Source organism: Aquarana catesbeiana, linkage group LG13 (assembly GCF_042186555.1).
Source record: "Aquarana catesbeiana isolate 2022-GZ linkage group LG13, ASM4218655v1, whole genome shotgun sequence".
NCBI lineage: Eukaryota > Metazoa > Chordata > Amphibia > Anura > Ranidae > Aquarana > Aquarana catesbeiana.
Genome location: NC_133336.1, coordinates 143,229,462 through 143,242,678, shown reverse-complemented (window position 1 = coordinate 143,242,678; position 13,217 = coordinate 143,229,462). Strand labels below are relative to the sequence as shown.

At 42.1% G+C, this 13,217-nt stretch overlaps 1 protein-coding gene across 1 annotated transcript in view; it reads right to left on the bottom strand.

Annotated features, from left to right (window-relative positions):
• The window catches only part of RHOV (ras homolog family member V), a 72,750-nt gene extending 59,878 nt beyond the window's left edge, over positions 1–12,872 (bottom strand). The window contains exon 1 of the mRNA XM_073609973.1: positions 12,385–12,872. Within this exon, the coding sequence (XP_073466074.1) occupies positions 12,385–12,610 (226 nt within the window). The 5' untranslated portion in view covers positions 12,611–12,872. The remainder of the gene's footprint in view (positions 1–12,384) is intronic.
• Between the last annotated feature and the right edge of the window lie 345 nt (positions 12,873–13,217).

Below are 13,217 nucleotides of genomic sequence, written 5' to 3'. Positions count from 1 at the left end.
AAGGGGACACTGATCAAAGCGAGAGTACAAATTTCAGGTGATTTCTCTGTATGCATCCAGATCACACCGCACCCCCCCCCCCCCCCCCCCATCTGTTGGCAGGTTGGCTGAGCCCATTTTCTGTTTCCGCTGCCCTGATGTAAAGGGGAACTCTTCAGACTGATGGTGGTGGGGGAGGGCTTGGGTGAGTGAAAAGCCACACAGCAGCACCTCCCTGAAATTCGTTTTTACAGGTTGGGATGTCTGCTAACCTGCAACAGGTTTCACTGCACATGTAATGGCTAACAGAGATATGGAGGTCTGCAGTGGGAGAGAAAAAAAAAAAAACAACACACAACACACCTACACCACACAATATTGTGGAAGACAATTGCGGTGTTTATACAATATATATGTATGTGAGCCCTCCTCATTTACAACCTACACTCCAGCTACTTAAAGCGTTTGTTACCCCAACACTTCATATTCCTGATAGGTGCCTTTTGTACCATTTACGATTAAGTATCCTGTTCTCTTTGTATTGCTTCCTTTATGTGAAATCCCTGGTGTTCCTACTAGTTTTCTTCAGTATTTATTATTTATATTTTTTTTGTTTTATACATCTATACAAAAACTTTTGCCTTTCAGTTCTATTTTAAACTGAAAGGGTTGTTTTACAAGGTGATTGTTTACAATCACTTTAATATCAGAGAAGAGATTTGGTGAGTCAGTTTTCAGCAGAAAGATTTAATGACCTTTACATCAAAGGAGACTTCTCTTGTATGACCACCTTAAGCCCTGGTTCACATTGATGGGATTTGGCATGTGATATGACATGTCAAATCGACAGCAATTGTAGTATCCAAATCGGTGCGTCGCCGCACCGATTCCCAAAAGTAGTTTGTACTACTTTTGGCTTTTTCGGGGTGCGATTTCCATTGACATCTGTGCAGAAACCCACACAGATGTCTCTGAAATCACCCCCAAAGTCGGGACTAACATGCAGTAATGAAATCATGCAAGTTAGTTGAACTCGCACAATGTGAAGATCACTGAAAACTGTGGAAATAAAATGAGCACAAAACTGAAGTGGTTCCCAAAGAGCCATCAAACAACCTTTAGGACCGGTTCACACTGGTGTGATGTCCGAGATCGGATGTGATTCATACCCCAAATCACATGCGATCTCTATGCAATGCAATTTCAGCCATACAGATAGCATAGCTGAATTTGTGTTGCATTTGGACCAAACTCGCACAGGACCCTTTCTTTGGTCCGCAGCAGAATCAGATCGCATGGTGTTCACACCCGATTCCTGTCCTTAATTTGCCGCTCGCACTGCAATATGCGAACTGCTTTGGGGGTGTCATTAACTTTTAATGGAAACTGCTGCTGGGAGACATGCAATGCGGGAACCCGCAGTGGATTTGCAGGGTACCCGCATCGCTGCAGTGTGAACCGGCCCTTAATCCTATGGATAAATTAAAACATGAACCCCCCCTCCCACCTCAGTTTTCATCAGCTCAAATCGGTTTTAATTCAACAGAATGACCATAGATATTTCCAGTGGTATAATTATTACAAAGTTGTCAGGGGATCTAGGAGCAGGGGCAGAGTGAGTGAACACCAAAAAAATTATTCATGCAAGAATATTCTTTATCCCGCTTCATTTTACCCACTTTTAAATGAGCATTTAAAATAGCTGGCTCATACAGAAAATGATTGGCTACTTTTTGATCTGCTTTTTTTGAGTTTAAGGGCCAATCATTTCCAAATGACATTGCTGAAATCCTCCTGAGAAATTTGTACATGTCCATGTACTCTGCTGACACCCCGCTCCCCAAATTCTGCCTTGATAATTTATCGCCCATTGGCATATTAGGATATAATATTAAAATGCAATTACTGACACTGAGCAGTATCAGATTATGTTGTTCAATATTCAGCCTTCGGGGGCGCATGCACGGTGCGATGCGGGACAGACGTGTCTGAGCACAGTTCCGTCTGACCCAGTGTCTTGCTGATAAAGTTCCCCCAGTGGATAATGACCCCCCTGTACTGCGCAAGCGCAGTGCTTGCGCAGTACGAAGCTTTACCTAGCTGAACATACACAGCCGAGAGTCACAGTACACCCGCCCTTTGCAGAGTAGTACGAGCATCGGGAGACTGTGGCAGCGTCGGGCACAATGTCCTGCTCATTGCGCTGGTGCCGTGTACAACTGACTCACAGCTGTTCAGCTTCAGATATTTTCGGCAGCTCCCTTGTTCTTTGTACTGCGCAAGCGATGCGCCTGCGCAGTACAGGGGGTCATATCCGCCAAGGGGACCTTGCTCGGCAGAACACCAGTCTGTCAAGCCAGACTTCCCAGGGCTATTTAACCCGGATTTAGCCCAAACCCCCAGCGTAACATACCAGTGCATGCCCATCCGGAAAAGAGGGCGAAAAAGCCGCTCCCAGCACTCCCTGACAAACTAACTAACTATCTCCTAAACATGGAGAAATCTCAGGCAAAAAAGCTCCAAGATGGCGCCGGCTCCTCTGCAGCCTCCAGCACTCCCACGCCTGCACAGCAAGCAACTGCTAAAAACAGTGAGTACAGCACTCCAAAGCGGACTTAGATGAAAGTCTGCCAGCTATATATGAAAAATTAGCTGACAAGATACAGCTGGAACTTCATAAGACTACCAGTACATTATCACAGGAGATAGCAGACATAAACCGCACTGACATTCTTGAAACACCACATGACAAACTTTACCTTGTCCATAATGATTTCAGAAAAGATTGAGACTCTTGCTGATAACTTTGCTTTTATGCAGGCTCAAATGGAAGGATTTGGACAACAGGGAAAAAAAAAAAAAAAAAAAAAAAAAAAAACCCACTTAATAATATAAGAGTGCGTGGTATCCCAGAAATCGATCACTGACCTTGCATCTGCTATCTCCAAACTTTTCCACAACCTACTACCAGACAAACAAATATCTGCATTCACCTGCGACAGGATTCACAGGGCTCTTCGCCCCAAACCAACACCCGACAACCTCCACGTGACATCATCATGTGCATTAAAGACTCTTAATAAAGAGGACATCATGCGCACCTCCAGAAACACCCCAAACAGTGTTTGAGGGTCACAGGGTACAGATATACCCGGATATCTCACCAGCTATGCTTGATAGGAGCAGCAGACTGAAAGAAGTTACCATCATTCTACAAACAGCCAGAATCAAGTATTGCTGGGGCTTCCCATTTAAACTCTCAGTGATACACAACGGCTCTACCTACACGGTATACAACATCATTGGAGAGAAAAGAACTCCTAGTAAAACCGGGCCTTCTGGATCCTGAACCCCCTGTCCTTCCCCCCCTTCTACCCCACGATCATCACCTATTTGGTCAACCCCAGCTTCACGCCGAAACCAACGTGACACAAGAAGATGGCGATAATCACCCTAGGATTGACTCTCCACTTCATTCTAGATTGAATCCTTGATTTGTTCCCTTCTCACTGATTCAATTTAATATTAGATCGTGTTAATTCATTTTCCTCTTTTTTGGATCCAGTTTAAAAGGTTCTTTCTGAATCAGTTTTGTGATTCCCTTGGACGCTATCCAGTTATCACAACAACCACCAGGAATGTGAGCCGAGTGCCCACATGAGCATGCCTCCCTCATGTACCACCTCACCAACTGAGCATTTTCACCACCTCATATTTTGGGGGGGTGGAGGGAAAGTATTAATGTTAATAATTCTCTCAGTTAATTGTTATATTCTCGTTTAATATTGTTCTCACATTATTATATTTAGTCTTATAAGCAGTGGGCAGTGCTGAGAAATACCCCATTACTATGCACACCTTATGCAATTTCTCTTAGCCTTATTACAAGGTCATCTGGCTATACGCCACCTGACCCCCTTTTATTATTTTTTTTTATTTTTATTTTCTCTGCTTTTACATAGCCCATATGGCTCTGTTTAAAATTTGCATTCTATTTACTGGAAATTTCTCATTAGTACATCATATATACCAAGTTATGCTTCTTGTGGTATTTCAAAGACACCCCCCTTCAAAGCACAAAATACTGGATACATAACGACTCCATACATTTAATCATACCTTTCTATAGGTCATCCTAATGCTAAATCTAGACCATTCAGATATCAATGATCTCTTCTACACTGTGTAACCAGAACACCTCAGGTAACCTCTAGCAGAAACATAACCTTCAATATAGTCTGTTTCCTAATGGATCTTAAAATCTTTTCTCAAAACGTCCAAGGTTTCAACTCCCGCACAATTGCAAAAAAGCCTTTCAGCACTATAAAAAGACTTGATGCAGACATAATTCTGATGCAAGAAACACATCTCTCACCCAAAATACTTCGTAAGATTTGTCAGTCAGTCATACTTCACCACATTTCACAACAAAAGCGAGGAGTCGTCGTCTGTTCGCAATTCCATTATTTTTGATGTTCAGAACGTTTACAGAGATGACGACAGCCACTTCATCATTATCAAAAGGAAAGATTAACAACCGTTTACTGATACTATCATCGGTATACACCCCCAATGAATCCCAACATTCCTTTTTTTTTTTTTAATTTTTGATTCCCTTAATCCATATAGCTCTCTACACATGATTCTAGACGGGGACTTCAATATGGCTGCTCACCCAGCTCTGGATAGAAGCCGAATAGTCCCTTCTTCTAAAACCTTCTCTAAATTTATGAATAGGACTTAACGGGCTGCAGCTGATAGATTCCTGGAGAGCCCATAACATAGCCATTAAAGAATACACCCACTATTCCCACCCTCACGATTGCTATGCCCGACTAGACTATATGTTCTGTACACCAATCCTGCTCGCCAACTCAACCAAAGCATATGTTTGCCAATGGTCTGATCACAACATGGTCTCATTTGACACATCTCATTAAGGTCTGACCCCAACTCCCTTCAATTGGCGCCGAAACAATTCCCCTCCAATATCCAAAAAATATCTACTCATATTGAAAATTATTTCAATGAAAACTCTACAGAGGATATTCTTCCCACAACACTTTGGTCAGCACACAAAGCTGTTTTGAGAGGTCACCTTATCAGCATTGCAGCAGCCAAAAACAAGAATAGGCTTACAGCAATTAAGTGCCTCACTAAAGACCTAGATCACTTATACAGTCCCATCGCGCTGGTTCTCGGCGACAAGGTACTTTGCATCTTGCGCTGGCTTGCTCATCGGGAAAGGAAAAAGTTTTTTCCCCTTTTGCGATGATCGACAGGTAGTGCTGACAGCTGTCTGGTATGAATCATGAGGGGGGGGGGGGGGGAACGCCGCGCAAAAAATTTTAAATAAAAAACCGGCATGGGTTCCCCCCAGGGGCATACCAGGCCCTTAGGTCTGGTATGGATTTTAAGGGGAACCCCCTATGCCTAAAAACAGCGTGGAGTCACTCCCAAAATCCACACCAGGCCCTTATCCGAGCATGTAGCCCGGCCGGTCAGGAAAGGGGGTGGGGGACGAGAAAGCGCCCCCCCCTCCTGAACCGTACCAGGCCGCATGCCCTCAACATGGGGGGGTGGGCGCTTTGGGGCAGGGGGGCGCCTTGTGGCCCCCCACCCCAAAGCACCTTGTCCCCATGTTGATGAGGACAAGGGCCTCTTCCCGACAACCCTGGCCGTTGGTTGTCAAGGTCCGCAGGCGGAGGGCTTATCGGAATCCGGGAGCCCCCAGATCCCGGCCCCCCACCCTATGTGAATGAGAATGGGGTACATCGTACCCCTACCCATTCAACTGGGGGAAAAAGCGTCAAAAAAAAAAAAAAAACCCACACACTACACAGGTTTTTAAAGTAATTAGGCAGCTCCTGGGGTCTTCTTCTGACTTCTCCGCTCTCTCCGGCCTCTTCTCCCGGTGTCCGGTTCTTCTCCCGCTCTCCGGCCTCTTCTTCCGCTCTCCGGATCTTCTGCCGGGCTCCTCCGCTATCTTCTGCTCTTTTGCTAGTGATGGCCCAGTCTTCTCCGCCATCTTGTTCCTTCTCTTCTTCCGATGTTGACACGACCCTCTCACGCTGTAATGCTGTGTGAGCGGTGCGCAATGACTTATATAGGCATGGGGCGTGGTCACCAGGTGATGTCACCCGGTGACCCCGCCCCCTTATGACGTCACAGTCCCATCATGTCCTGGGACTGTGACAGAAAAAGCTCTTAGATTTTCTAAAGCTAAATTTTTGTTACATGGAAACTCTGCATCTACCATGTTTGCACGAAAACTCAACCAAGAATAAAAACCACCACATTTGTACAAACTACGTGACCAAAATGGTAACTTGGTTACCCACCCCCCCGAAGTCCTAGAAATATTTACTTCCTTTTACAAAAACCTTCTTTCAGAGCCAAAACCAACGCTCATCTCTCAACTGGTTAAACAATCTACAACTTTCAACCCTTACCAATGAACAAATTAAATCCCTAAACAACCCTTGCACAGTCCTAGAGATAACAAACATAATTACATCTCTTAACAACCACAGCTCCAGGCCCCGTTGCATACACATCTTCCTACTATAAGAAATGTGCACCCCTTCTAGCACCCAAACTCACCAAATTATTTAACTACATCCTACAAGGAAACCACTTTCCTGAAGAAATGCTCCTGGCCAACATGTCACTAATCCCTAAACCACACCCTTCCACAAAATTTTCACCCCATCTCAGTACTAAATAACGACCAAGATATTTGGCAGATTGTTGGCCGACAGACTTGCAGCATTGATCACCAACCTCATCCACATAGATCAAACTGGATTTATCCCAGGCCGACAAATAGTTGACATCACACTAGTTTCAAATATCATCCAAGACGCCAACCTCCACTCATGACCAGTCTGTCTTTTAAGCTTAGACATCCACAAGGCGTTTGATAGCATCAATTGGTCCTACCTAAATAGTCTCCTCCCCAAATTTGGAATCTGATAAATTTTTACATGGCTTCAATGCCCTCTATCATTCTCCATATACCAGAATCAAAATTCCAGGTACTCAAAATTCTTCCCTCTGAGCAGAGGAACTAGGCAGGGCTGTCCTCTATCCCCACTTTTATTTGCCCTAGCAATTGAACCCCTGGCTAGTGCATTAATAAATAATGATATAAAAAGGTTACACCAAAGGCCTCAATGAATTTAAATTAAGCTTATACGCTGATGATGCCCTATTATTCTTATCCGATCCTTTTATCTCCATATCCAACCTTCTCACAGAACTAAAAAATTTCCATAACATCTAAGGTCTGGGTATTAATATAAACAAATGTTCAGCTCTACCTATCAATCGCCCTCAAAATACACAATCTCCTCTACAACAAAACTTCCCATTCACATGGAGCACACCATCCTTCAGATACCTCAGTGTCCATATCACCCCATCATTCAAATCAATCTACAAACAGAATTACCCTCCATTATTCTCCCACATTTGTTCCCTACTTAAAAAAAAAAAAAAAAAAAAAAAAATAATGATGGTCCTCATATCACATTTCTTTCCTGGGTAGAATCTGTGCCATCAAGATATCAATCATCCCCAAACTTTTATATTGCTTTAGAGCTCTCCCCATCAATGTCCCCAAAACCAGAATTCAGTCCCTCCAAAAGAGAAATTTATTTAAATTTATCTGGGCAACAAAAAACCTAGATGCAGCTATTCTCTTATGCACAGACCACAAAATAATGGAGGCTTCGGCCTTCCAAACATATGGCACTACTTTCTTGCTGCCAGACTCACAACTTTCCCAATGGTTTGCCCCAATCCCCAATATCCCCTGAAAAATATTCGAGTCATTCTCAATCTCTCCTCTATACCTACAAGGCATATTATGGTCCAATAAGTACAATTATCATATATTAAATAAATCCAACATGATAGTTGCCCAATTCTTCCAACCATGGGAAAGGTCAAAGATCCCTTTAAACTAGCTTCTAGCACCCCTCCTCTAGCCTCATACCTAGGAGATGCTAGATTCATGCATTCCTACAATGGACTATAACACGTTCATAATATGGATTGAAAATAACCTTACCACTTTGGGATCTTTCATCACTAAATCAAAATTCCCTCCCTTTGACACACTTCAAACAAAATACAATCTACCCCACTAAGAGCTCACCCACTACAATCAAATAAAACAATTCTTTTCACTACAAATCCATACCTCAAATACCATCTTTGAACAAATATGCATATATTCCTCAAGAGACAGAGGCCTAATCTCACAACTTTATAGACACAAATTCCCTCTATGCCAGAAAAAAAATCTGCTCTAATGATACACTAGGAGACTGAGTTGGATTGTTCTTTCACCTCTGAGCTATGAAGTGTTATGATTGACAATCTCTGCAAAAGCAATAGAGCGATCTCTTTTAGGGAATCCCCTACTGTTTTAGGGGCTGCTTAGAACATAGTATTTTCGTACACATTTTCTGGAGTTGTGATCACCTCAAACCCATCTGGCAAGCAGCTATGGCCAGAATTGAAGAATCTTCTAAACAAAAAATCTCCCTTACCCCACAAATATGCATTCTATATGCCAATGTTCCAAACACACCGGTACCTTGCGTCAGACTGCTACATTCATTGATCAGTTCAATTCAATGGATGATAGCACTTAACTGGAGAACCAACAATCTATCATGGACGCAGGTTCTGCGTCAGATGAAAATGCTTAAACTTTCAGAAAGGATCCACCATACGCTTCATGATAGCATAAATATCTTTAATAATAAATGGAACTACTGGATCTTGTCATAACTCCTCACCAATACAATACTTCCTTGAGTAATCCACACACACACACATATACACCACACTATTGTTATATGAAACTTCCTTTACTGCACATATATGTTCAAACTTTCAAATAAAACTTTTGTAAACAAAAAATAAATATTCAGCCTTCATAGCTCTTCTGCACAATGAATAATGAAAATGTCTTCAAAATGTTTTTATTATATTGCAACACGCCTAAGATTAGGTCTTACTACCTACAGTAGTAGAATTTCAAATGTTTGTACAAAAGTTTATATGAAAAAATCTTAAGTACATTCAATGGCTTGACAAATGTCTCTGAAATTAGTTCAACTTTGTTTGCTTTTAACAGAAAAAAAAAAAAAAAAATTCTGCTCTTTTGAGTTCTCTTCACTATGGCCAAAAACAATTGAATATTTAGCCTGATTAACAATTAGAAAACAGAAAAAATATCCCTAAAATTAAAAAAAATTTCAACTAAAAATTCTACTAGTGCATAGCCAACTTAAAGCGGTTTTAAACTGCGCATGTATCGCATCACATTCTAGCACATTATGAAATTCTCACCTTGGAACGAAGCCCTCCAGCGTTGTACAGTCACCTCTGAAAAGGCTGACATGTTCCCCGGTCTGTCTTCAGGGTTTGCGTGCTCCGGCTGTGTGATTGGCGCATAGGAGCCCTTGGTTTCGTCACGAAGCTCGGAATTTTTGGCAAGGTATGCCAAACCTTCAGAGCGCATTCGCCAGTGATGTCACTGGCTGCATGCAGGATGAATATGTCCTAAACTGTGCACGTTTAGGAGATATTCATTTTACCTACAGGTAAGGCTTACCTGTAGGTAAAAATGACCAAGCGGTGTTTACTACCGCTTTAAGCCCAGGTTCACACTGGGAAAGAAGTTTCAAACCGGCAATGCAGCCTGACTTCAGGGGCGATTTGACAGACATCTGTGCGGGTTGCTGCACAGATGTCTATTCAAATCGCCCCCGAAGTTGCCAATAGTACTACATGAACTACTTTTGGGAATCGGTGTGGTGTCGCAAAGCCAGCACTGAACCAATTAGGACGGTGCCATTGCCGGCAATAGCCGCCGATTTGGCATGCGATTTGACATGTCAAATCGCATTCCAAATCAGCCCAATGTGAACGTGGGCGAAGACTTCCAAAAACTGATTATTCTATGTAATGTTCAACATAGAGTCTATAAAGTGAAGATGAAGAAAAAGGGTCAGTTGACACAAACTTTAAGTTCTAAGTAGATGCAGGTCATTTTTTTTTTTAAATTTAAATCTTATCTTGGAGCAATGGTGGTGAAATGTTTTTGTGTGTCTGCTCATAGAAAAGGAGGGTGTCACTCGCCTTGATAGATGATGACAATGAAGCAGAAAAAGCGAACGTTCCCCTGCTGCAACAGAAGACGTGACAGGGGGGGGGGGGGGGGGGAATTCAGCTCACCAGAGGCTATTCATTTCTATCAGTTTTTAGGTGCACCATTTAATAGGATATTCTATTACAGCCTTTGTAGCACTAAAATGATTGCATGGTGTGAACTATGACATCTTAGCAGGGGACAAGACCTGGTGGGAGAAGTACACATAAAAGACAATTGTCCAGGATAATAAGGAGTAAGAAGATTGTGCTTAGAAAGTGTCACTCTCTTAGTAATGTCACGCACTCTGCATGACAACAGTGAATTGTCACCCCTCCCTAATTAAGACAAAAGGTTTATACTTTGAAAGGAAATCAGTAGCTATTTAACACTTGGAGCCCATTTAGATCTATGCATGTGCATAGAGGTGCAGTATTTTGTAGTGTTAGGCAGGAGCATGGACACAGGTGCATTTCCTTTGTAAGTTGACAGTTTTAATACTTGTTTCTAATGCATTTTTCACTTTAGGCTGTGGAATGGATTGAGTTAACAGCCATTGATCAAGACTTGTTAATACCCCGTTGCCAACGCAAAATGAAAATGCATGTTACATGAGCTGTCATTGACTTCATTAGGGCTCCCTAAAGGCTTCACTAAAGGCTCTGAATGTTGCATTTCCAAAACGCACTGCCGCATCAACGTCACCTGCTCACTGTGCGCTCATGCCCCCTCCCAATCAGGTGAAAAAAATGGGGACCATTTGGTCTTTTTACTGCATTATTATACAGGATTTATATAGCACCAACAGTTTATGCAGCCATCACTCTAGCTTTCAATGTTTCACTGAAATTAAATAATACTTCATTAAAAGGTGAAGCGGAGTGCATGTGTTTTAGCATGTCAAAAACGCAAAAGCATAAATAGGCCTTATTCTGTGATGTTAACCCTCCAAGCAGTGTTGCCAACCTTCCGCAGCATTTTTTTACTAACAGAACATATAAAATTTACTGGCAGAGCACATTTTTTACCGATAACCTGAAAAAATGACAGATATCCTATTAAAAACTAAGACAACTAGTATTAACACAATATGGAAACTCTGACAATACTCCTAAAAAGTAATTTGCCTGGTTCAGAATTAAAAACACAGCATGGCAAATTATCAGCCCCTGATATTTATAGACAGCTGTACAAAAATAAATAGGGAAATCAGATTTTTACAAACTGTCAGTAAATTTACTGATAGTTGGCAACCCTGCCTCCAAGTGCCAAATGCGTTTAAACCCCTATATGATCAATGCATAGATTACACTGTTCAAGTTCAGTTATCAATGGGGTTACAGTGTGGGTGCCACTCTAAAGGCCATTTTGTCTGTACTGCCACAATCTCCTGCAGTTACTGCTTTTAAAGTAGTTTTAAACCCTTACAAATCCACTTTTTGCTACAGGTAAGCCTATAATAAAGGTTTACCTGTAGCTACCCCGGATATCTCCTAAACCTGCATGGTTTAGGAGATATCCCCTGTATCTGCATGTGCCAACGTCATCGGCACATGCGCACTGAAGCAAACACACGCTTCAGTGAGTGTGCTGTTACCGGCGGCTCCCGCGTGCATGCGCAGGAGTGACGTCATTGCGGCTCCGGCCAATCACAGCGCCGGAGCCGCGATACCCGGAAGTAACTCGGGAGCAATGACGCCGGCTGGTGCTGTGTACGGGCACTGCAGCAGGGGCTTCGATCTCAGGTGAGCATTACATAATGAGCTAGTATGCTATGCATACTAGCTCATTATGCCTCTGTCTTGCAGGTTTTTTTTCCCCCTGATGCGAGTTTACAACCACTTTAAGCTGATTTTTGAGCAACTTGCTTGCAGCATTGCATGACTGTGTGTGAGTAGAAGTATAGTGTTTGGAGGTCCTTGCAATACATTTTTTTTGGTAGGACCCTGCAATCAAATTGCTGGTATGTTGAGGTGAAGGAACTTTTCCTAGGGTCACAAATGATCTGAACAGTTTTGGAAATTAAACATTGTACTATTTAGCAACTGAGTGCCAATGGAAAAATGCAAAATGCAATAAAAGTTCATCCACCACAGATATATATACTATAGCGTTTGCTATTTTTGATGCTGTAGCAGAAGATATGGAAACTGGCCACCAAAATAAGCTTTATAGTCCTCCCTAATTGAAACAACATAAAAATTCACACAGTATTAATGATACTAAAATTAACTCACCTGAATATGTGTCTAGAGCAGTTGGCTGGTACTCAGTGGGGTAGCCATTTATAGTGTAGCTAACCACCAGGCTCGTCTTTCCTACTGCACCATCTCCCACAAGGACACATTTGATTCCAAGCTCCTGGCTGCTGGGCCTGGATGAATTTCTCCTCCTTAGGGATGCAGATAATTGTGGATTTAACCTTTTCCCATCAGAGCAATCCAGCATCACTTGTGGAGGCATAATACAGGTCCAGAAGCCAGTTCTGATATTTTCAATAACGACCTAGCAGACAAATCCACTTTTTTCTTCTACTCAGGAGTCTCCCAATGCTTCTTGAGATATCCTTATAACAGGGAAATGTCTACATTATTGATGTTCCAAGACTTTTCACTCCAAGCATTTCCTCTCTCTCCCTCATTCACAACAGGTGTGACTATATCATTCTCTGCTTTCCAACTGCTCTTAGCCAGCCCTATTTACAATTTCCCTCCCCATAGTAATTGGAGCCTGCTACTTAGCAGACAATACTCCTGCAATGCTAATCTGCAATCTACAGTACTGAGTCACTTAAACTCTCTATTTAATTATTTAAGATTTAAAAGAGAATAACAAATATAAACAAAACTACAAACAGGATTGTATTTGTAATAGCAAGAAAATGGGGGGAAAAAAAGGCTAAAAAAGTTGGCAATGCCTGTGCTTACTTAAACCATAACATTTACTTATTACATATCCTCCAAAATAATAAAACATGCATCTATCTAGACTAGGTCCAGAAATTGCCTGTTCTTTAGCATGTGCAGTTTTTATAATTGTGGGTTGTATTTACTATACACAGATGGGCATA